Source organism: Herpailurus yagouaroundi, unplaced genomic scaffold (genome assembly GCF_014898765.1).
Source record: "Herpailurus yagouaroundi ecotype Mexico unplaced genomic scaffold, PumYag 28, whole genome shotgun sequence".
In the NCBI taxonomy this organism is placed as follows: Eukaryota; Metazoa; Chordata; class Mammalia; order Carnivora; family Felidae; genus Herpailurus; species Herpailurus yagouaroundi.
Window position 1 is genome coordinate 72,242,210 of NW_024412376.1, and position 23,171 is coordinate 72,265,380.

Below are 23,171 nucleotides of genomic sequence, written 5' to 3' on the forward strand. Positions count from 1 at the left end.
AATGATCCATTTACTTTTCTATTTGATTAACCATCTCTGAAATTCTGTTTAACCCTTTATGGCTTTTTTAAGCAAAAGGATTGCTTGCTCTCTCATGTTGTTCATGGTGTCATGTGATTGCTGTAGCAGGTAGCCTTATAATTAGCAACCACTGGTCATGTCTCCTCACTTTCTTTCATCTTCCAAGGTTGAAATTTTCCTGAGTAATAGATACTTTGACCAGCCAGAAAGTCTTTTGGATACTCTGAGTTTATGACTAGCTCTGGCCTAGTAGAAAATCTCCTGGTTTGTTATAGTCAGCCCTAAATATTACTAACCTGATCTTATAGATACTGAAGTTAATCTATACTTTGTTTTTAATCTGGAACCAGGAAATGGGGTGAGAATTTGGGAATAAGGAAGGAGATTATGGTTGACAGAGCTGATATGATATGTTTGACTTTCAGCACTGATCTTTGAATCCAATGACTTTTTGTGTGTACTATTAAAATAATTTTAAAATTAATATGGATAACATTCTCCACTGAGTTTTCATGTAGTAATTTTGATCTTTAAAATAGTTTCTTTTTCTTAAGTATAAGCACTGAATTGCCTTTTCTTTTTAAGTTTATTTATTTATTTTGAGAGAGACAGAGACAGCCCAAGTGGGGGAGGGGCAGAGAGAGAAAAAGAGAGAGAAAGAGAGAGAGAGAGAGAGAGAGAGAGAGAGAGAGAGAGAGAATGAATCCTAAGCAGTCTCCACACCATCAGTGCAGAGCCTGACATGGGGCTTGAACTCACAAAACCATGAGATCATGACCTTAGTGGAAACTAAGAGTCAGACACTTAGCTGGCTGAGCCACCTGGGTGTTCCAGCACTGAATTGGTTTTAAACATAGGTTAGTTGAGTTTAAAAACATTTTATTCTCATGACAAGAAAATATTTGAAATTTTATTAAAACAGTTTTTGGACTTCTGATGTTTTAACATTTGAGTACTAAATAGTGGTTCATGTGGCATTTATTAATGGGGTATATTGGTAAGTATTTATCAAAAATGCATATCCTTAATGCAATTTCAGGAATTTGTGTTCAAATATCTAAAATTAGGACAGACCGTGGTTTCTGTGCCTGTGCAGTTTTATTTATTTGCCTTAGCCAGCTAAGTCAAATTCCTACTTTTTATGTGTAAATTTAAAAAGTGTCATATTAAGACAAAAAAGAACATCAAAGTATATGTGCTACAAGTCTCTTGACTGCCTATCTTTTTACTCAAAATAAAATGAACAGTGTGCACAAATCCGTATCTCAAAGAAGCAGAGTGCATATATTTTTCAAATATACAAACATTAATATATTTTAAATGGTATTGTTTTATCCACTGTATCATTTGTGTTATAGGAAATAGAAATTAGGAAAACATGCACATGCAGATTTGCCTTCAGGTTTTTAGAAATGTTACTTTGATTTTGAATTTGGTTTCCAGTGCTTTTATGTCTGTTTGAAAACTTTTCTCTCTAGAAATGATCAGCCTTGTCACAAAAGAGCCATTAGTAATGGTTGAACTCATGGGTCTCTAGAATAGTGCCATTTGAAAGTTGTAATGTTTGAGATGTGTGCGTGTGTGTGTGTGTGTGTGTATGTGTATGTATTTTTTTTTTCATTAACAAACGAGCTCAATGTTGGCATCCCTCTTCTGAGAAAGTTATGGCACATTGTTTGGCCATAACTTGATAGTGCTTGCTCTAGCTCTGAAATATAATTAATTGCTGATGGGAATATAAAAAGTATCTGACTTACAAGCTGCCATTTTTCCATCCCAGTCTGTGAACCAAATTCAGCTACCTCAATCCTTGTAACATAGTAAAGTTAAAAATACAAAATCTACTTCATTCATAACCAGGACTATTGCTCAGAGCTGAGAAATAGTGATTATGAAAATGCAATGCATCTGTTCTGCACCAGAATTATTTTATTAGTATTATGATAACATTGATATCATTGCCCTGTCATGTTTAGTTTTAGAGATTTCTAATAACTCATATTTTGATGAAAAGTATTCTTTTTTTTTTTTTTTGCTAAAAAAATTGCAATTCTTTGAGGACAATGGGCCAATCACAAATTTCAGATTGTCTTTCCTTTTTATTTATCTATTGTTGGCTAACAACTCCCATCCCCAACTTAATGGCTTAAAATAACATCAATTTATTATTTGTGGACTGACTGGATTCAGTTGGATAGTAGCTCTACTCCACTTGGTATAACTGAGGTCACAATTGCAATTGCCTTCACCAATGAGTTCTGCTAGTGATGGGCTGTCAATATGGCCTTTTATTCTCCAGGGTTTCTCTCCCTGTGACTTCTTGTCTAAGTCTGTATCAAACTTCCTTTTAGCATAACATGTGGTTTCCAAGAGGACAAACTCCAATGTACAACAGCCTATGAAATCTCTTGTTTGTATCACACATGCTAATCACACAAAGCAAGTCACAGGGCCAAATTCAGAGTCAGTGTGGGAGAGAACTGCACAAGGACATGAGTACTGATAGACATGGCCAATTGGGAGCCACCAATGTAATAGGCTGTCACATCTCCATAATAAATTCTAGTAGAGAACAGCAAGTAGTGAGTATGGTTGAATGGAAGAGTAATAAGCAGTATAATTTGAACTAAATGATAAGTTGTATAAATAACTTCACAAAATTATAATTACCACCCTTGATTGTATTTGGAGGACGCTTTTAGGAAATGAAAAGGGAAGGAAGTATACTAAAATTGGAACGTGTAACTTTGTATCCTATTAGTCTTTTTTGAAAGATAATAAATCACCGTGAAAGAATATGTTCACTTTTTGACAGAGTGTTCTTAATATGTGTCCTGAAAATAGATAAGATGTACCTAATAAGCAATTGTGACATGGCTTCTATTTAGAGTTTAATTCTTCCAGTCTTTCCCTTTTCTCCCTTTCACACTCATTTTCACTTCCTAACATGCACATACACACACGTCTGCCTTTTCCTAGGTTATCATAATTATATAGGATTTTTAGATTCTTTAACTATTTAGGATTTTCAGTACATTAAATGTCCTATCAGGTAAAATAACTGAGTCACTGGAAATTCTAACATTCCTAATTGGAAGAGGAGAATTAACAATTTTCTAGGGATTTAGGGACTACATAGAGAAATACAGCATCACATTTTAAACTTCCTAAACTAAAAATATTTTTCTCTTTTTGGGGAGCCTGTGTGGCTCAGTCAGTTAAGCATCTGACTCTTGATTTCAGCTCAGGTCATGATCTCATGGTTCGTGGGACTGAGCCCTGAAGGGCTGCAAGCTGGCAGTGTAGAGCCTGCTTGGGATTCTCTCCCTCCCTCTCTCTACCCCTCCCTGATCACACACACACTCTCTCAAAATAAATGAATAAACATTTAAAATATATTTTTTCTCTTTTTGTGTAAATAGGTTTTTTTTTTTAGCACTGCTTTTCTTTCTCTAATCACCATAACTATTTTTTTCCTGTCTACTTCTTTTTTAAATATTATTTTATCCATGGGGCGCCTGGGTGGCGCAGTCGGTTAAGCATCCGACTTCAGCCAGGTCACGATCTTGCGGTCCGGGAGTTCGAGCCCCGCGTCAGGCTCTGGGCTGATGGCTCAGAGCCTGGAGCTTGTTTCCGATTCTGTGTCTCCCTCTCTCTCTGCCCCTCCCCCGTTCATGCTCTGTCTCTCTCTGTCCCAGAAATAAGTAAACGTTGAAAAAAAAAATTTTTTAAATAAATAAATAAATAAATAAATAAATAAATATTATTTTATCCTGACAAACCAATTAATACTTTTTGATATATTTGGAGCAGGGGGTAGTTTGTTGACAAATGTATTTTAGAGGGTCCATATAGTATTCTGAGCAAGAACCAGATCTTTGGAATCCTCCAGCTCTGGATTATGGTCATAGCCTAGCCAGTTACTAGCTGTTAAGCCTTAGAAGTTTCCTTCACCTCTCTAAGCCTGTGCACGTTCATCTGTAAAAGGTGATGGGAAAGGTTGTATATATTAACTAACTCTTGGAAAAAGTATTTGCACTGTGTTGACACAGCGCTGTAGTTATTTTATACCTTTTAATCCCTTAAATGAGAAGAAGTATTAAATAGGAAACTTCTTTCACATTTACATAAAATTAGTTTCTCTGATAATTATAAGGTCCTATTTAGTTCTTTTTGGCCCCTTTGTATAAGTAGTACTTAGCTAGAAACTGCAGTGAAATCATGCAAGAATATAGGACAGGAAGAGAAAGCAGTGATCCCATGGTAATTTGAATGGAAACTACCAAATTGATAATATATGAGGAAGAGAAAGGAAAAAGCCATGGGTCAAATGAATCTTGGAAACGTTTTAGTCTCAGAAACCCCTTTGCTCCCCCTGTAAGTCTCATACTTAATGCTCCAGAATTTAACATTTTATTCTGGATAAAAACGGTTACACTGTTTCCATTTATGAAAACTCGTTCATTCATGACTTGATTTTACCTTTGAGGAAACTTCAGAAAAGAATGACTACCAGAGGTATTATAAGCTGTGTTCTCAAATGCTTTTCTCATTATCCTCTTTAACATTTTTTTCTGGAAGCACCTTAGTGACGAGTGTGATAAGGTTAACTGTGTGTGCCTGTGTGACCTGCTTATGTTGATAACGGAGGGCAGTCATAGCAGGAACACAGCACAGCATGTTCCACCATGGAGCAGCCACCGTGCTCTCAAGGCCAGCCATGCTGCCAATCTTGGGTTAGCATCTGTGGTGAACAGTGCTCCCTGTATTTTCTTCAGCATATAAATGAATTGACAGTCATTTATAGAGAATAAGTTTTTGTGAAAGTAAACACAATTTTCAACCCTTGACAAACTGTTAAAAAAGAGGAAATGGATGGAAGATGGATAATTTTGACAGACAGAAAAGGCTCGAAGAGAAAAAGATAATATCTGTGGGTGTGTAAGACACTGTCTTCAGACGATAGAAACATCCACTCTGAGAATAATAAAGAGTTCAAAGTTTCAAAAGGAAACCAACCCGTCCTCAGAGTAATTGTAAACATGTGGAATGCATCTGTGTGAAGATGAAATTACATAATTTGTTAATAAAATGAAATGAAAATTGTGGGCATTTCATTTAGTTTTGTTTTTTAGTTATTTTAAAGAGAGTAGAAGGAAATAGGGAGGTCATTAGGAAGGAATGAGGGAAGAAAGTGAATGTATATATATTTATTCCAAGTAAAGATGATGCTAGTTGTTTTCTGCTTTATCAATAACATCACTCATTCATAATGAATCTCACCTGGTCAAATGACTGGGTAGAAATAGTGGAGATTATTTTGGAATTGTGTAATACAAAAGTAGTGAACTGGTGTCAAATGATTTGTCCTTAAGCATTATTATGTGCTTACTGGCTAAATGCTTTTGTGAAACTGATTTTCACCAAAAAATATATGTTTAATCATTAGGCTTGCATCTGAGCAACTCTTGACTTGTTGAAAAAATAATTTATTTCTAAATGATGATTGTTTCCAAGTATTAATAAGGTAGTGATAATGATACTAAGAAAATTTTATTCCAGATAGAACCAGAAAATAATACTGTTTCTCCAGTTGTACCTGAAATTTCCACTTCTGTTTAGCGCCACCACTCTTTGGTCTGAAAATCTGAGTTGCTCATTTCCACTTGAAGTTTTTATTTTGAGACAGTGGAAGAAAGAAGTAATCATTTCTTTCTCACATTGTGATTTTTTCTTTTCATTTTAACTTTGATAGCATGGAAATCCATCTTCTTTTTTTAGAATAGCTTAAGTAGACATACCATTCTTTGAGCTTATTTAAATACAGGTTGTATTACAGTTGCTCAGTGAGGTATCCGTGAGACTGTCATTTGACAAAGCCACTGAATTATCACTTATGACCTGACTTTCTTTAGTATGCTGAATGACTATGAACAGAAGACACATCATTGAGCCTAAATTTTGATTTTCTTTGGAAGTATAAGTTTAAACAAAGGTTGTAGGCATCTTTGATATTGGTAAACTGCAGAATACCCTTCACACAATTATAGTTATGGGAGAATTGTTTGGTATCAATAGTTTTATTTTAGGTATATTGGGCTTTGGTGAAAGTTTCTGTCCAAGAACTTGGAAGAATGCCTAGCATATATATAGTAAGTGCTCAGAGCAGTTTTATGAAAGACCATCTACTATGTGCCAGATTTCTGTGAGGGATTCAAAAAACCCTATGAAATAAGATACCTGTATGGTAGTATTGATGAGAAAGAAATTCTGTGTAATGGAACAAAAGTTTTCTCTACCTTGGAAAATTTTCTGAAGACAGATTCAGGAAAGATTTTTTTTTTTAATTTTTTAAAAATTTATATTTAGTTTTGAGAGACAGAGAGAGACAGAGCACAAGTGGAGAAGGGGCAGAGAGAGAAGGAGACACAGAATCGGAAGCAGACTCCAGGCTCTGAGCTGTCAGCACAGAGCCCGACGCGGGGCTTGGACTCACGAACTGTGAGATCATGACCTGAGCCGAAGTCAGACGCTCAACCGACTGAGCCACCCAGGCGCCCCTCAGAAAAGATTTTAATTGCAGGTCAGAGATGATATCTGAAGGGGATGGATTTGGATTGTAAACAAAGGAGATTATGTTAAGTCTATGAGCTTGGGAATTTCATGGTGCTGCAGATTCCCTCTGTGGATCATTGTAGTTTGTGGGACAATCTAAATGTTCTTTGGAATCCACATTTTCTATGTGGTGGCCATCATTTCATAGGGAACATAGTAAAGACAGGTTCTGGTAGATATCATTACCCTTTTGCGGTAACTTTTCAAAAGCAGTATGTCCTACAGGTTTTGTGGGTTTGTTTGTTTGGTTTGGGTTGGGTTTTTTTGTTTGTGTGTGTGTATGTGTGTGTGTGTGTGTGTGTGTTTTGCTTTTTCTGCCCTCTGTTTCTCCCAGTGAAGGTCAGGCCACCCCAAGTTATTTTGATAAATAGGAAGAGTTTGCTATTTGTGGGAATGAGTTGGGGGAGGAAGGGGACTTATGCAAAAATAAACAGCAGAAAAAGCAGTATGTAAGTTCTATATGTGTAGTTAGTTTACTTTAGAGTTACAGTAGGTAATGAGTGCTTCCAGTTCAGAAGAGCAAGCATTTGTTTTGGCTACTTATCAGTGTAAGTCTAGCTCATTGGAAAATTTAAAAAAGTGTGAATTTGAGGAGCTGATAGATTATTTTATTAGAATTCCTATCTATATATTTTTGGCTGATGACTTGCTAAATGGATTTTGGTCACTTGAGTTTAGAAGTACCATAATAAAAACTCTTTTGACAGGTTGGCTAGGAATTGCTATGTAGACACTCCCCCCATCTCCTCCCCACTTCAAATAGGGATGAGGATAGCAGACACAAGGAGACCACTTGCTAGACTCTTAAAATGATCCCTCTTTCTGCCTATTGTATTGATCAAGGCATGAGTTGTTGAAGACCTGGACTAGGGAGATAGCAAAGAGAATGACAAGGAAGAGACTCTAAGTGGTAGAATTGGTAGAACCTGGTCACTTTGAATAGATAGGTATATATTATAGCAATCATTAATATTCATTATTCACTGAGTAATATGTAGATTGTTTTACTATTATTGTCTCATTTAACTTTCTCAACCATTTTATAAAGTATAGGTACTATTATCATTATAAGTTGATTAATTTGATTAAGCTCACATAGTTAATAATTGTCAGAATTAGAACTTAAAACTTGGGTTTGTCTGAACCCAAGCCCTGTTTTAAAGGATATTCACTTATCAGAACTTAGAAGAAAGAGTGTTGCCAACATTTTTAGTTAGGAGACAAATGCCCATTAGAAGTCTAATTTAATGTTCATCATCATTATACATATAACATGAACTTTTTTCTCTTTTTTAAAAATTATTTCTTTATATTTTTAGTGCGACTTCATGACAGCATATCAGAAGAGGGCTTCCATTATTTGGTGTTTGATTTGTAAGTACAACACACTTTGTGTTCATTTATTTTTGCTATTTGAAAACCACTTTTAATTAAATATTTTTTTTCTAATTTATAGTCTAAATTAATTACTGTGTAGTTTTTTTAGGTGTTCTTCAAATAACATTCACTCTAATTCTTTTGAAAAAATGTGACTGTTCAGGAGTGTTTATTTAAAACTTAAGTTAATCTAAATAGGTGAAACAGTTATGAGTCTATTGTTTGGAGTGTTTACAGTGATATTATAAGCAGTTATCAGTTTTATCTTTGGGCATACAAAGGACTGATGTGAGCTAATTTTCCATTGAATATTTTGGACTATGTATACCCACTTTATTGTCTTATATAGGAAGAACCATAGCTAACCTCATACTCAGTGGTGAAAAACTGAGGACTTTTTTCTGTAACATCAGGAACAAGATAAGGATGTCCATCTCACCAGTTTTATTCAACATAATGTAACCACAGTAATCAGACAAGAAAAAGAAATAATAGGCATCCATATTGGTAAAGAAGAAGTAAAACTTTCACTATTTATAGATGACATGATAGCATACATAGAAAACCCTAAAGACTCCACCAAAAAACTATTAGAAGTAATAAGTCAAGATGCAGAATACAAAATTAATATGCAGAAACCAGTAGTGTTTCTATACACTAATAACAAAGTAGAAGAGAAATTAAGAAAACCGTTCCATTCATAATTGCACCAAAAAGAATAAAAGGCTTAGGAATAAACTTAACCATGAAGGTGAAACACCTGTAATCTGAAAACTATAAAATAATGACAAAAGAAATTAAAGATGACATAAACAAATAGAAAGATACTCCACCCTTATGGATTGGAAGAATTAATATTATTTAAATGTTGTTACTACCCAAAGTGATCTACAGATTCAGTGCCATCCTATATCAAGAGCACTTTTTGCAGAACTAGAAAAAATAATTCTAAAATTTGTATGGAACCACCAAAAACCCCAAATAGCCAAAGCAGTCTTGAAAAAGAAGCACAAAGGTGGAGGTGTCACAATCCCAGAGTCCAAGATATACTACAAAGCTGTAGTAATCAAAACACTATGGTACTGGCACAAAAATAGATACATACATCAATGAAACAGAATAGAGGGCCCAGAAATAAACCCATATTTATATAGTCAGTTAATCTATGATAAAAAAGACAAGAATATGGAAAATGGAGAAAAAGCCAGTCTTTTCAATAAATAGTGCTGGGAAAACTGGACAGCTACATGCAAAAGAATGAAACTAACACCACACATAAAATAAACTCAAAATGGATTGAAGACCAATAACTTTGATAAGAGCCATAGCAACATTTTTTCTAGCTATGTCTCCTAAGGCAAAGGAAACAAAAGCAAAAATAAACTGTTGGACTACATGAAAATAAAAAACTTTTGCACAGCAAAGGAAGCCATCAACCAAACAAAAAGACAGCAAACTAAATGGGAGAAGATATTTGCAAATGGTATATCTAATAATGGGTTAATATCCAAAATATATAAAGAATCTATACAACTCAATACTAAACAAACAAACAAGCAAAACAATCCAATTAAAAAAATGGATAGGGGACCTGAATAGACATTTTTCCAAAGAAAACATACAGAAAGTCAAGAGACACATGAAAAGATGCTCAACATCACTAATCATCAGGGAATGTAAATTAAAACCACAAGGAGATACCACCTTACACCTAAATGGCTAAAACCAAATACACAAGAGACAAGTGTTAACAAGGATATGGAGAAAAAGGAACCCTTGTGTACTACTGGTGGAAATGTAAATTTATACAGCCACTGTGGAAAGCAGTATGGAGGTTCCTCCAAAAATTAACAATAGAAATACCATATTATCTAATAATCCCACTCTTTGGGTATTTACCTAAAGAACATGGCAACACTAATTTGAGAAGATACATGCATCCCTATGTTCATTTTAACATTATTTACAATAACCAAGTTATGGAAGCAACTTAAGTGTCTACCAGTATATGAATGGATAAATAACATGTGATATGTATATACATACACACACATGCACACATATGCAGTGGAACATTACACAGCCACAGAGAAAGGATGACATCTTGCCATGTGCAACAATATGGTTGGAGCAAGAGGGTATTATGCTAAGTAAAATAAGTAAGACTGAGAAAGACAAATACCATATGATTTCACTCACATGTGGAATAATAAAAAAAAAAAAAAACAAGTGAATAAACAAACAAAAAGCAGAATCAGAGAACAAACTGATGGTTGCCAGAGGAAAGAGAGTTGGTGAGGATGGGCAAAATGAGTGGGGAGTGGGAGATACAGGCTTCCAGTTAGGGAATGAATAAGTCACAGGAATTAAAGACATAAGGGAATATTTTCAGTGATATTATAATAGTGTCATATGGTGAGAGATGGTAGGTACACTTGTGAATGTATAATGTATAGAGATGTACCTGAAACTAATGCAACACTGTATGTCGACTATACTCAGATAAATAAATTAAAAATAAATACATTATAATTAAAATAATGGAAAAAAGATGCAAGGAAGGATTCTTGAGGTTGGTTTATTCAGGGGTTCAACAACAATATCAGCCTCCCATCTTTTACTTCAGCTTATTGACTTTCTTCTCAGATTGGTATGGTTCAAGGTATTATATACAGACATGCTAATATCCAGTGGAAGACATTGTCTCTTCTTTTTTAAAAAAAATTTTTTTTAATGTTTATTTTTGAGAGAAAGAGAAAGAGAATGAGAGAGAGAATGAGCAGGTTGGGGGCAGAGAGAGATGAAAACACAGAATCCCAAGCAGGCACCAGGCTCTGAGCTGTCAGCACAGAGTCCAGAGTGGGGCTCAAACTCACAAGCCATGAGATCATGACCTGAGCCAAAGTCAGATGCTTAACCAACTGAGCCACCCAGGCACCCCTGTCTCTTCTTCTTTATAAGAATAAAATATTTACCCAGTAAATATCCCATTTTGTCCCATTGGCCATGATGGGGTCACATGCCAACCCATAACCAGTCACTGGCAAGAGGAATAGAATTACCAAGGTTGACTTAGACTAATCCGAATTTGTAAATGAAGTTCTATTTACTAAAATAAATAAGTTTGCTCTGCCCAACTGGGATATAGTGAGACAGGCAATACACATGGCTGGTAGGGGTTTAAAAGGAACACAATTTCTGGAATTCAAAATGTCCATACCATTTGACATAGTAATTTCACTTCTATAAACAAAGTCCATGGAAAGTATACCCTAAATTTATCTAAATTTAGATGAAGCTTTATGCCAAAATATGTTCATATGTTCACTGCATCAGCTTTTATAATGGGGAAAAAAGAAAGAAAGCCAACTTAAGGATCCAATAATAGAGAAACAGTTGCATAATTATGGTAAATTCATATAATGGACTATTGTCTAGCATTTTCATGTGTTTGGGAAACAAGAAAAAATACTGTTTCTTATGAATCTAAAGATAGGTTAGTGTTAAATTTTGGTTAATTCAAAAAAAATTTGGTTAATTCAGCCCTTCAGTGATATCATTAAGAAATCAAGTTTTTTCTGCCTTTCTGTTTGTTTTCTGTAGTATGTGAGCTGGTTCTCAAGTTGGCTACCTCATTTTCAGGCATCAGTGACTTTCAAAGTCAGGAAAAGGGCAGTATTAATGCCATTGCGTTAATCCTTTCCAGCAGAGTCCCTCAGAAGACAATCTGTTATTGAATCCTTGTTTAGAACTGCTTCTCATGCCCATGCCTAAATCAAGTATTGAGGAGGGGAGTGGGATTACAATAGGCGTTGACCTCTTATAAATTTAAAAATGGGAGGGAACTGGCCTCCCCTGAATCATAGTCAGATAAGACTTAAATCATGGCTTTGTTAAAAGAAAATAGGGGATTTTTTGCCTGTTGGGTAGGCAGCCAAGTATGTCTGCCATATTGGTGACTAGTGTATGCTGGAGAATAGAGACTGAAGCTCTGATTATGCATAGTCCTACTGTATATGCTCCTTCTCCGTAATCACAGTCCATACATGACTTGTTGATGTGGCTGTAGTTTGGTACCACTCCATATGGTGTTATTAGTTCCTCTTCAGTCCTTTCTCAGAGCTCATATTTTTACTTTCTCCATTGTTCTTTCTTCCTTTATGATGTTCCAAGATCCCTTCTTTTATGATTTCCTTTCTTCTTTAATTTCCTTTCTCCTTTACGCATTCTTTTAGAAATGGTGGTTTTGCTAGCAACAAATGTTTGCTGGCAACAAATTCTTAGTTTCCTTGTTTCTGACAATATCTTGATTTCCCTCTTCGCTCCTGAAAGATATTTTTGCTAGATAAAAAATTCCAGGGGGCACCTGGGTGGCTTAGTTGGTTGAGCTTCCAACTCTGGATTTTGGCTCAGGTCACAATCTCATGGTTCGTGAGTTTGAGCCCCACCGTGGGCTCCACACTAGTGTGGAGCCTGATTGGGATTCTCTCTCTCTCTCTCTCTCTCTCTCTCTCTCTCTCTCTCTCTCTGTGCCCCTTCCTGTTCACATTTTCTCTTTCAAAATAATAAACTGAAACAAAATCTAGGTAAGCAGTTATATTCTTTTAATGTGTCAATTCCTTCTGGATTCTTTGATTTTTTATGAGAAAATTTTTGTCATTCTGTTTTCCCCCTAAAAGTAAGGTGTCATTTCTCTCCAGCTATTTTAAAGATTTTTTTTCTTTGTAGCTTTTAGAAGTTTGACTATGATGCGTCTCAGCTTGAATTTCTTAGAGTTTATCTTATTTGGTATTCGCTAACCTCTTGAATATACAGGTTTATGTCTTCTGCCAAACTTGGGAACTTTTTAGACGTTGTTTCTTTGAATACTTGTTTAGCCTTCCCTTTTGTTCCCTTCTCTTTCTGGAACTTGATAATATGAATGTTAGATCCTTTGTTATAGCCCCATAAGTTCCTGTGGCTCTTCATTTTTTTTTTTTCCTTTGGTCAGATTAGGTAATTTATCTTTTGACTTGTCCTTTCTTCATTTTTTTTTTCATTCTGCTGTTGAATGTATCCATTGGGTTTTTCATTTCAGTTATTCTTTTTTCAGTTCTATTTTGACTATTAGTTTTTCTATAAATTCTTGGTCTTTACTGAGACTTCCAATTTTTTCTGTTTGTGTCCATAATTGCTCACTGAAGCATTTTTATTAAGCTGATCAAAAGTCCTTGTCAGGTAATTCCAACAGCCTTGTCATCTTAGTGTTGTTGGTATTGGTGTTGGTATTAGTGTGTTGGTATTGGTATTTACATTGTTTTTTCTCATTAATATGGAAATTTTCTTGGTTCTTGATATCATATGTGATTTGGTATTATATCTTGGACATTTAGGTATTTTTTTATGAGACCCTGTATTTAATTTAAATCTTTTTAGGTATTATTTTATGAGACCTGGATTTAATTTAAATCTTCTTATCAGGCCTCCTTTGATACCACACTGGCAGGGGTAATTAGGTGCCATCTTATTACTTTCAGGTGAGGGTAGAAGTCTAGGTGTCCTAGTTAGCCTCCTATGGCATCCCAGGGGTGTGCCTCCTTACTGCTGCACAGGGCTGGGAAAACAGGGATTTATTTTTTTTCATGCATGTAGTGAGAGAGATGCATCTACTCACTTTTTTAGACTTGTTATTTCTTTATAGATTTAATTCGTTAGATCTCCTTTGTTATATAAATCAAGGATATATTATTATAAACTGGGATATGTCTTTCATGTTACGATGAATGCTAGAATGAAAAACACTTTTGCCAATGCTCATTTACCTGAGTACTGTTATTCAGGTTTGACCACAGCTCTATCAGAGAGGATATGTTTTTCCTATACCCTCTTATGTTCAATACATGAAGGCACGTGAATCAGACTAAATGAAGATTGACAGAATGAAAGGTACACAATTTTTATAAATGTTTGTGTGCGTGGGAGTTTTTAGAAAAGGAATAAAAGTAAAAGAAGCAGTTAAGGTGTCAAATTCTTGTCTTAGATGCTAAGAATTGCTCTTTCCCTGGTATATGGAACAGATACCTTCCTCACAGGGAAATTTATTGTCTGCTTTTGGGCAGATAAGGGAAAGGCAGAGAATTCTTCACGTATTTGTTGATTCTCATTTGACTTTAGATCAAAATAGTCTTTTTGGCAAAGTGGCTTATTGTGGAATGGTATATTCTGATCTTTTTGCCAGAGCAGCTTATTGTGGAGTAGTATATCCCATCCGCTTCAGCTCCAAGAAGCACGTCAGTGTTAGGTCAGTTGTAAAAGGGCAACACGCTTCTTCCCATGCCATGCCACTTTTCCACAGTTACCAAGTTACTTATATTCACATTTAAAATTTTATAGTTTTTTATATTCCTTACTAATGGAAGGAATGATAAGAATCACAGAATTTAGAATAAAGTTTATTTTTTCATACATCTTTTTTTAAATGAACTTATAAAACTTATAAAAAACAGTTCATGTGGAAAGAAAATATAATTTTCAGTTACAGTGGATCATATCTGTTGTAATGATATTTGTTATTAATGTCTCTGAAACCAAATGTAGACTTTTCAAGGTTTACGTTTACATTTGAACCATAGTAACATCAAATATGCTGCATCAGGCCATTAAACCTGTTACTAGCTTGAAGAACTCAGACTCTTTGGAATTATTCTTAAATGTTTAAGAGAAGAGTTAAGACCAATTTTCAACAAAATGCTTTGCCAGTAAATGAGATTAATAAACTAGCTCAATACAATCCTATAAAGTACTCAGCTTTAGAAAGTTAGAAAACAATGGTTGTAAGTATAGATATTCAGTGACTAAAAAGACATTGTAGCAAATATAATTCCTCTAAATTAATCATTGTGGTTACTCTATGAAGAAGAAGAGTAGCTTGAGAACAATGCACATTGTATACATAGTTAAGAAAAGTATGGTCTCAGAGTTATCGATGAAATACTCCCATGGGGAAATTAGAGGCCATTTAACCAATCAGATCCAAGATAAAATAACTACTTGAATTCCTAAAGAAGGAATGTTCCTCTGTTTGCCCTTTTGATGATGGTTTTGGCAGTGTGGTACTTGTGCATACTTCCTATGGAATGTCAGCTATTCACAATCTAATGGGAAGTTCTATTTTTATAGGTGCACTGAGTTTTCTTCTAATGGAATACTTTTCCCTTTCTAAAAAGCAAAACAGAAGAGGCAGTGAGTTCCATTAAAAAAAAAAAAAGTTTCTTCTTGCTATTTTAAATTTACATTTTTCATGTAGGTATCCATCCACCATTTCCAACTATAAAGCATTAGTAATTCCTTTTGCAAACAGACTCAGGAATCAGTGGGAGAGACTTGCATGAAACCAAAGACCTCTTCACAGCAAATAATGAATCCTTCTCCTTCAGGGTTTATGCCTAGCAGGATTTTCAGGCACACCTCGGGAACTCTGGGAGATAAGAGATGTGGATTTATCTGAAATCTAAGGGAAGGCTGAGCAAGGAAGTAATGGAGCTAGAATTATAGTCCCTAAGGGAAAGGCCAACAGACAGAGCCATTGGCCTTAGGCAGATAAGACAGACCCAGTCCATTTCTTTGAGAAATAGGCCTTGACAAGGGCAGTCATCTGAATGTGATATATATATTTCAGGAACTGAATGTCAGAGAAGATCTGTATTCTATGCATGCTGGGTGAATGTATAATGAAGTATAGAAATATCATAGCCCTTTCTAAGTAAACGTATAAGAGAATAAGACTTGGGTTGGATTTTGTAATCTCAGTAGGGAGCTAAAGTAGATAGATTAGATTAAGGTTTATTGGCAAAAGTGCTGACCCTGAATGAAGACTTAAGTTTCAGTCTCAGAGCTACCCACGGCTAAACATTTAACATTATGTTTCCTCTAAGCCTCATTTTTTTCTCATACAGAATGAGGCTGTGGGACCAGTTGAAATATTTTTTAGACATCGCTAAGTCCTTTATTGTTCTGTGAGGCCAAGATGCTGTTCTCATCAATTTGAGATTTCTGGTAGAATTAATAGGACTCCTAATGTAATTTTTTTTTTAATTTTTTTTCAACGTTTTATTTATTTTTGGGACAGAGAGAGACAGAGCATGAACGGGAGAGGGGCAGAGAGAGAGGGAGACACAGAATCGGAAACAGGCTCCAGGCTCTGAGCCATCAGCCCAGAGCCCCACGCGGGGCTCGAACTCACGGACCGCGAGATCGTGACCTGGCTGAAGTCGGAAGCTTAACTGACTGCGCCACCCAGGCGCCCCTGTAATTTTTAAATATTAGAAGATTTATTATGATTTGAAGCTATTAGAGAAAAATTCTGTTCTTAAATCTTTAAAAAGAACTTTTTTCTCCACCAGCAAAAACAAATCTAAATCTTTAAAAAGAACTTTTTTCTCCACCAGCAAAAACAAATCTTGGCACATGAAATACTTCTTTTTTTTTTTCCTGTTTTAAAGTGTTTGCGTTTTTGTCCCCATGTAAGAAATTCTTTTCATCAAATATGTAATGGGTATCTACTAGATGCAGGACCCTGTGCCTAATGCTTTAGGGGGAAAAAAAGTAGTGTTTCTGAGCATTTAAAAATAAATATTCCATTTTGATAATTTCAAAATAGAGTACTCAGAGAATCTGATGTCTTCCCTCTCAGTGCCCCGTTTTATTATTGTTGTACCAGTCAGAAAACTTGGTCAAGTTGCATGTTTTGTAATTATTACTAGTAAGACATGCATATTTTCACTTTTACAAATTTGAAACTATATAAATATAAAATGCTTTTCAAAAACTATACCCCTTGCACTGAGGAGCTGATTGCTGTATTGGCAATATCAAGACTAAAAGACTAAAAGATAAGACACCATCCCTTTTTTTGAAGATTTTATAGTTCAGAGAGTGGATTAGACAGCTTCAAAAAAAAAAATCTGTACTATAGACCTAATGTAGTAAAAGCTATTAAGTTACAAAGAGGTTTGGGGGAGAGAGCCAACATTCATTCAGTCAGGGATGTCAGGAAACAATTGGAAGAACTGAAGTTGAAGCAGACATAATTACTTTGTCTGTGTTTTCATTCAACAAATACACACTTAATCTGTGCTTATTCTCTACCAGCACTGTGGATAAGCTGATTGAAGGGAAGGTGAATGAAAATTTTGCCTTTAAAAGAACCAAAAGCAACCTTATGCTTGTTGGGTTAATAGCATTCTTTCATCTAGTAAAATATTTGGTTGCAAAACCAACAGGACAGTTTTACAGGACACATAGATATAGTGTAACAAGTTTCACAATATCTATGAACACATCTGATGTGTGCCCTAGTCACTTAATCACCTTTGTGGTTATTTGGTAAAATTCTTCTGTTATGCTCATAAAATTCTCCTGCATCTCACAAAGCATATATATTCCATATATATTCCAATGATTATTAAATCTTTTCAGGGGTGGAGAGCTAGTCTGATTTTTCTGGCCATCTGTGGCCCATTATTCACAGCAAATTTTAGCCTTCCTAGAACCTAGCTAGTCTAAAATTTCATTTGTCTTATTTTTGATTTTAGTATTATTGATCACATTTGATTTATAACAGTGTATATAGTAAACAGTGGTGGCAAACATGATTTCCACTCTCAGATCAAACTGAATGCACAGATTGAAGATTATTTGGTCTATCAGCACACTGTAAACTTGAGAATAGGCCTCTTGGTTAAACTACTGTCAAAACAAAAATAAATCAATAATTACAGTATAGCATGACTTGTGCCATATTTTGCTGTGTGCATGCAAAGAGAGGTCAGATTGGACGTGTGAACCCAGTTAGAATTTGGCTACACTAGCATTCAGGTAGAAGATATTAAGTCCCTGAAGTAAGCTGTTGGTAGAAACAAAAAAAGAAGTTCTAAGGTACAAACCCTCTGAATGTACTTTAGAACAAAGTTGAGTCTGTGAATTTTATTTTTAGTTGATACTTTATGCAGGAAACAGTCAATCTGTGTAACTTGGAGGATATTTTAAATAACAAATCCAAACGCCGTAAAGATACTCTGTTTCTCATTTGTTTTTAGAAAACTGTTTGAATCCAAATATATTGGCTATTTTTATTTATTTATTTAAGAAAATTTTTTTTTACATTTATTTATTTTTGAGAAACAGAGTGAGACAAAGTGTGAGCAGGGGAGGGGCAGAGAGAGAAGGAGACACAGAATCTGAAGCAGGCTCCAGGCTCTAGGCAAGTGGTCAGCACAGAGCCTGACACGGAGCTCGAACCCATGAACTGTGAGATCATGACCTGAGCCGAAGTTGGACACTCAACCGACTGAGCCACCCAGGTGCCCCTATTGGCTATTTTTAAAATAAATTTATCGTCCACTATAGTAGAAATCTATAATTCTAGAATTGTAGAGGGTCACTGATGGGAAAATACAGTTTTCACAAGGTTATGCTAAACAATTTCAGTGTCCAATTAGTTGGAAAATTAATAAAATGGTCATGATTCTGCCATGTCACACTTCAGAATCAGTTGTCTATATCTGCAAAATCACTTACTGAGATTTTGGTTGGGATTGTGTTGAATCCATAGATCACGTTGGTAAGAACTGGCATCTTCACAATATTGAATCTTCCTATCCATAGCCATAGAATATCTCTCTATTTATTTCTTTGAGATCTTTCATCAGAGTTTTATACTTTTCCTCCTATAGATCTTTTACATATTGTGAGCCTTAAACCTAGGTTTTTCATTATTGGGGAGTGCAATGTAAATGGTAAAGTGTTTTTAATTTCAATTTCACTTGGTCATTTATAACATATAGGTAATTTCCTGTATATTTTTTCTCATTCCTGATTTCAGTGGGAGAGCTTCAAGTTTCTGGCTCTTAAATATGGTGTTAACTTTTTATATTTTGCTGATGTTCTTTATCAAGTTGAGCGAGATCATTTCTGTTCCTAGTTTGCTGAGAGTTATTATCATGAATGGGTGTTTAATTTTTGTCAAATTGTTTTTCTACATCAACTGATATAATCATGTGGTTTTTCTATTTTTGCCTGTTAATGTGATAGATAGCATTAATTGATTTTCACTTGTTAAACCAGCCTTGCATACCGGAAACAAATCTCTTTTTTATGGTATAAAATTCTTTTTATACAATATTGGATTCAATGTCTTAATATTTTGTTGAGGATTTTCATGAAGGCTCTTGGTCTATAATTTTCTTGTGTCTTTATCTTGTTCTGGTGTTAGAGTAATTCTGACTTCACAGGATGTGTTGACATGTGCTCACTTCTTTTTTCTGGGAGAAATTGTGAAGACTTAGTATCATTACTTAAGTATTTGGTATAATTTACCGGTGAATCCATCTAAGCCTACTTTCTGTTTTGGGGTTATTAATTAACAGTTCAATTTCTGTATTAGATAGGCCTATTTCTATTGTCAATTTCTTCTTGTCTGATTTTGGCAGATTGTATCTTTCAAGAAATTGGTCTACTTCATCTAGGGCACAGAGTTACTAATATTACTTTATTGTCCTTTTATTGTCCATGGTATCCATAGTGATGTCTTCTCTTTCATTTGTGATACTGGTATTTTGTGTCTTCTCTTTTGAGTTTCCATTTTCAGTTTTATTGACTTCTAATTTTTATTTCTTTTCTTCTTATTTTGGACTTAATTTGCTCTTCTTTTTCTTGTTCTTTTAGTGGAAACTTAGATTATTAATATATCCTTCTTCTCAAATGTATTCGTTCACTGCTATGAATTTCCCTGTATGTACTGCACCCCACAAATTTTGATAAGTTGTATTTTAATTTTCATTTAATTCAAAATATTTTATTTTTTAAAATTTTTTTAATATTTATTTATTTCTGAGAGATAGAGACAAGTGTGAGCGGGAGAGGGGCAGAAAGAGGGAGACACAGAATCAGAAGCAGGCTCCAGGCTCTGAGCTTTTAGCACAGAGCCTGACACGGGGCTAGAACCCACGAACTGTGAGATCATGACCTGAGCCGAAGTCAGATGCTTAACTGAGTAAGCCACCCAGGTGCCCCTTAATTCAAAATATTTTAAAATTTCTCTTGATATTTCTTCTTTGACCCATATGTTGTTTAATCTCCAAGTGCTTTAGGTTTTTCTGCTCTCTTGACTACTAGTTCAATACCATATGGTCTGAGAGAAGACATTGTATAATTTCTATTCTTCTAAACTTAAGAGGTGTTTTATGACTCATAATGTAGTCCATCTTAGTGAATGTTCTATTTGAGCTTGAGAAGAATGTGTATTCTGCTGTTGGTGGATGAAGTAGTCTATACATGTCAATTATATCCAGTTGACTTATGGTGCTCTTGAGTTTAGCTATGTTACTAATGATTTTTTGCTTGCTGGATCAGTCCATTTTTGATGGAGGGGTATTAAGTCGCCAACTATGGTAATGGATTCATCTATTTCTTCTTATATTTCTATCGTTTTCTGCCTGGCATATGTTGATGTTGTGTTGTCAGACATATACACATTAGTGATTATTAGATCTTTGCCGCAGACTGTGAGTCTGGAGTTCTCTCTTGTGCAGCAAGAAAGCAGATGCAGAATTGAATACAAGAGAGGTTAATGTCCAGGACAAGACAAGAGCCCTGAACAGAGGTTTTGTCTCCATATCTATTGAGCTCACAAGATATTACCCATGTGGTGAATGTACAGAAAACAAGATCTTACACACATTAACGTGGAGAAAAGAATCATACAGTAATCATTAACTTGTGTGTGTAAGCAAAGGGTCTGGTGGGGGGGCAAGTGGAGTTTGTGATCAAAGTACAATAGTAAATTAGCATCAGATGGAAAGTACTTGTCATCTCATTGTAATATCTCTGTAGCTAACCTTGGGCACTTTTGCCCCATGGTGGCGGCTTTCCACCGTAAGCTTTTATCTAACCTATTAATGTAAGTAGAACCTATTTCGCCATAGTTCCCCCTTTTGTTGTTTTTCTTTAAGTTTACATGTGAGGACCGTCATGATGAGCTTCTAATCCTTCTTTTTCTGTCAGGTAGTTTGGAGGATGATCCTGCAAAAGCAGAAAACGAGAGACACAGTAAAAGTATTCCATTTCCTAGAGTTATCCAGAATTTGAGATAGGCATTAGCTAATAGAGAGATGGTTAAACTCTTTCCAAAAGGACCATGAGTCAGCGCATTAATATCTTAGTTCTTTGGAGTATCATAGTTGCTGGTGTAATGTTACATCTAAATTTTCTATCACAGGGCAGATTAGAATGGAGGACTGGACCATAAATTGATTAAGTACATGTGCAGTTTGATAGTGTGGTGAAGACTAATTCCAGCAATGGTAGCAGAGGTCATAATGCTTACCATGGCTAGGATCCCCATGATTAAGAAGCCTATGAATCACCTTTGCCTGGTTAATGAATACCGGTGATGGAGATCATGGCTATCAGATACAAATCAGGGGTTTATGCATTACCATTGTGTTGTAAGAGGACACAGGCCTGGTTAGACAGGCATTTAAGGCTTCCCCAGGTTACATGAGGGGTAAGGACTTACATTTGTTGAGTGGCTTCAGGATGCAGAGTCAATGAAGAGGCTTCTTCCATACTGAAAAATGGGAGCAGTGGTCACTCAGTGAGAGTCATTCTCTAGAAGTCTTGGTTGATTGGAAGATATTCTGGGGTCTCCACCATGCCATGGTAATGCCTTCACCAACTGAGAGGGAATCCACAGAGGTCAGGAATCTGAAAGAACACAGGCATATCCTGAACCCCAGATGAGAAGTTTGAACCAGGAGCATAGGATGAGAGGGTTTTATCTGATTTTAAAGAATGTAGCTCAGTTGCGGTTAGTCCTTGATGGTCAAGATTTACAAACTTGAGTGTGATCATAGTGTGATTGAGGAGAAATTGAGGTTGTAATATAGATAGTCATGGGTAATTCCCCCTTTTTCGTTTTTTTTAACATATTTTTAAGTTTATTATGTGTTTGTTCTACAATTGTTTGGCCTTGTAGAAATTTAATTTTATCTGCTATTTCCTTCTGCCTTTGTTTCCCACATCATTCACCCCCTGAACAATTTTGACCCTTAAAATATTGAAGGTTACTGAAGGTAGATGGTCTTCTATAACTTCTTCCTGCTGAATAGGGGCATAGAAATGTCCCTGCCTATGGGTAAACATTGCTCAGTTGGGGTAGGTATAGGGGAGTCATGAAAGAGAAAGAGTTCAGGGGAAATGGAACCTCCTTGAGTAGAAAGGATTATCTGTCTACTAGAAGTTACAGTGGTGAAGAAGTCCAACAAGAGTCACAAAACTATGACAAAAAGGCTCATGATTAAAAGATCTAATGCAATTGACAAAGAAATTCAGTTATTTCTGTGGCCCATAACATTTCAATAATCAGAATATCAAGTTGATGACCTTATACCAAAAAATATTAAAACTAGGAATTGCATATAATCTCTAGAATAGTTATAGCATTTACTCAAATGTAACCTGAGGCTTATTATTTGTTTGACAGCACTTCCAGAATAATTTAACATACCAAAGAAGCCTAATTGGTCAAAAAGACTTCATTTACAATTTAAACCTTGGGAAATTTGTTAAAAAAAGAAAAAAACAAAAACCTCAGAAAGTTATAAAGCACAAAACATTTTTGCCGTCAGACCCAAATATCCTTAGTTTCTCTGCAATAAGAAACCCAAAACAGATAAGCCTTGTTTAGTAATCAATGCTTTAGCATCCCATCCTATTTAGAAAAGGCCTAGGTGTCCAATGAATTCAATCCAAATTTATCATGCAAGCAAAAAAAAAATTTTTAATGTTTGTTTATTTTTGAGAGAGACAGAGCATGAATGGGAGAGGGGCAGAGAGAGAGGGAGACACAGAATTCAAAGCAGGCTCCAGGCTCTGAGCTGTCAACACAGAGCCCAATGCAGGACTTGAACCCACTGATGGTGATATCATAACCTGAGCCAAAGTCAGTAGCTTAACCAACTGAGCCACCCAGGCACCCCAAATGCAAGAAAAACTTTTTAGGTTACTAAAGCCTTTGAAAGCTATCTTAACAATTACCCATGAAAACTATGAGACAATGTTAACCATTACTTTAAGTCATAACATGAGCTTATTTGACCTTTGATAAACAGGTCTATTTC

At 35.4% G+C, this 23,171-nt stretch overlaps 1 protein-coding gene across 19 annotated transcripts in view; it reads left to right on the forward strand.

The window, feature by feature from the left end:
* CAMK2D (calcium/calmodulin dependent protein kinase II delta) overlaps positions 1–23,171 on the forward strand; it is a 315,318-nt gene that overhangs the window by 151,507 nt on the left and 140,640 nt on the right. For all 19 annotated transcript variants that reach the window (XM_040475237.1, XM_040475297.1, XM_040475342.1 and 16 more), the window contains exon 4: positions 7,956–8,010. In XM_040475237.1, coding sequence (XP_040331171.1) covers positions 7,956–8,010 — 55 coding nt within the window. The remainder of the gene's footprint in view (positions 1–7,955; positions 8,011–23,171) is intronic.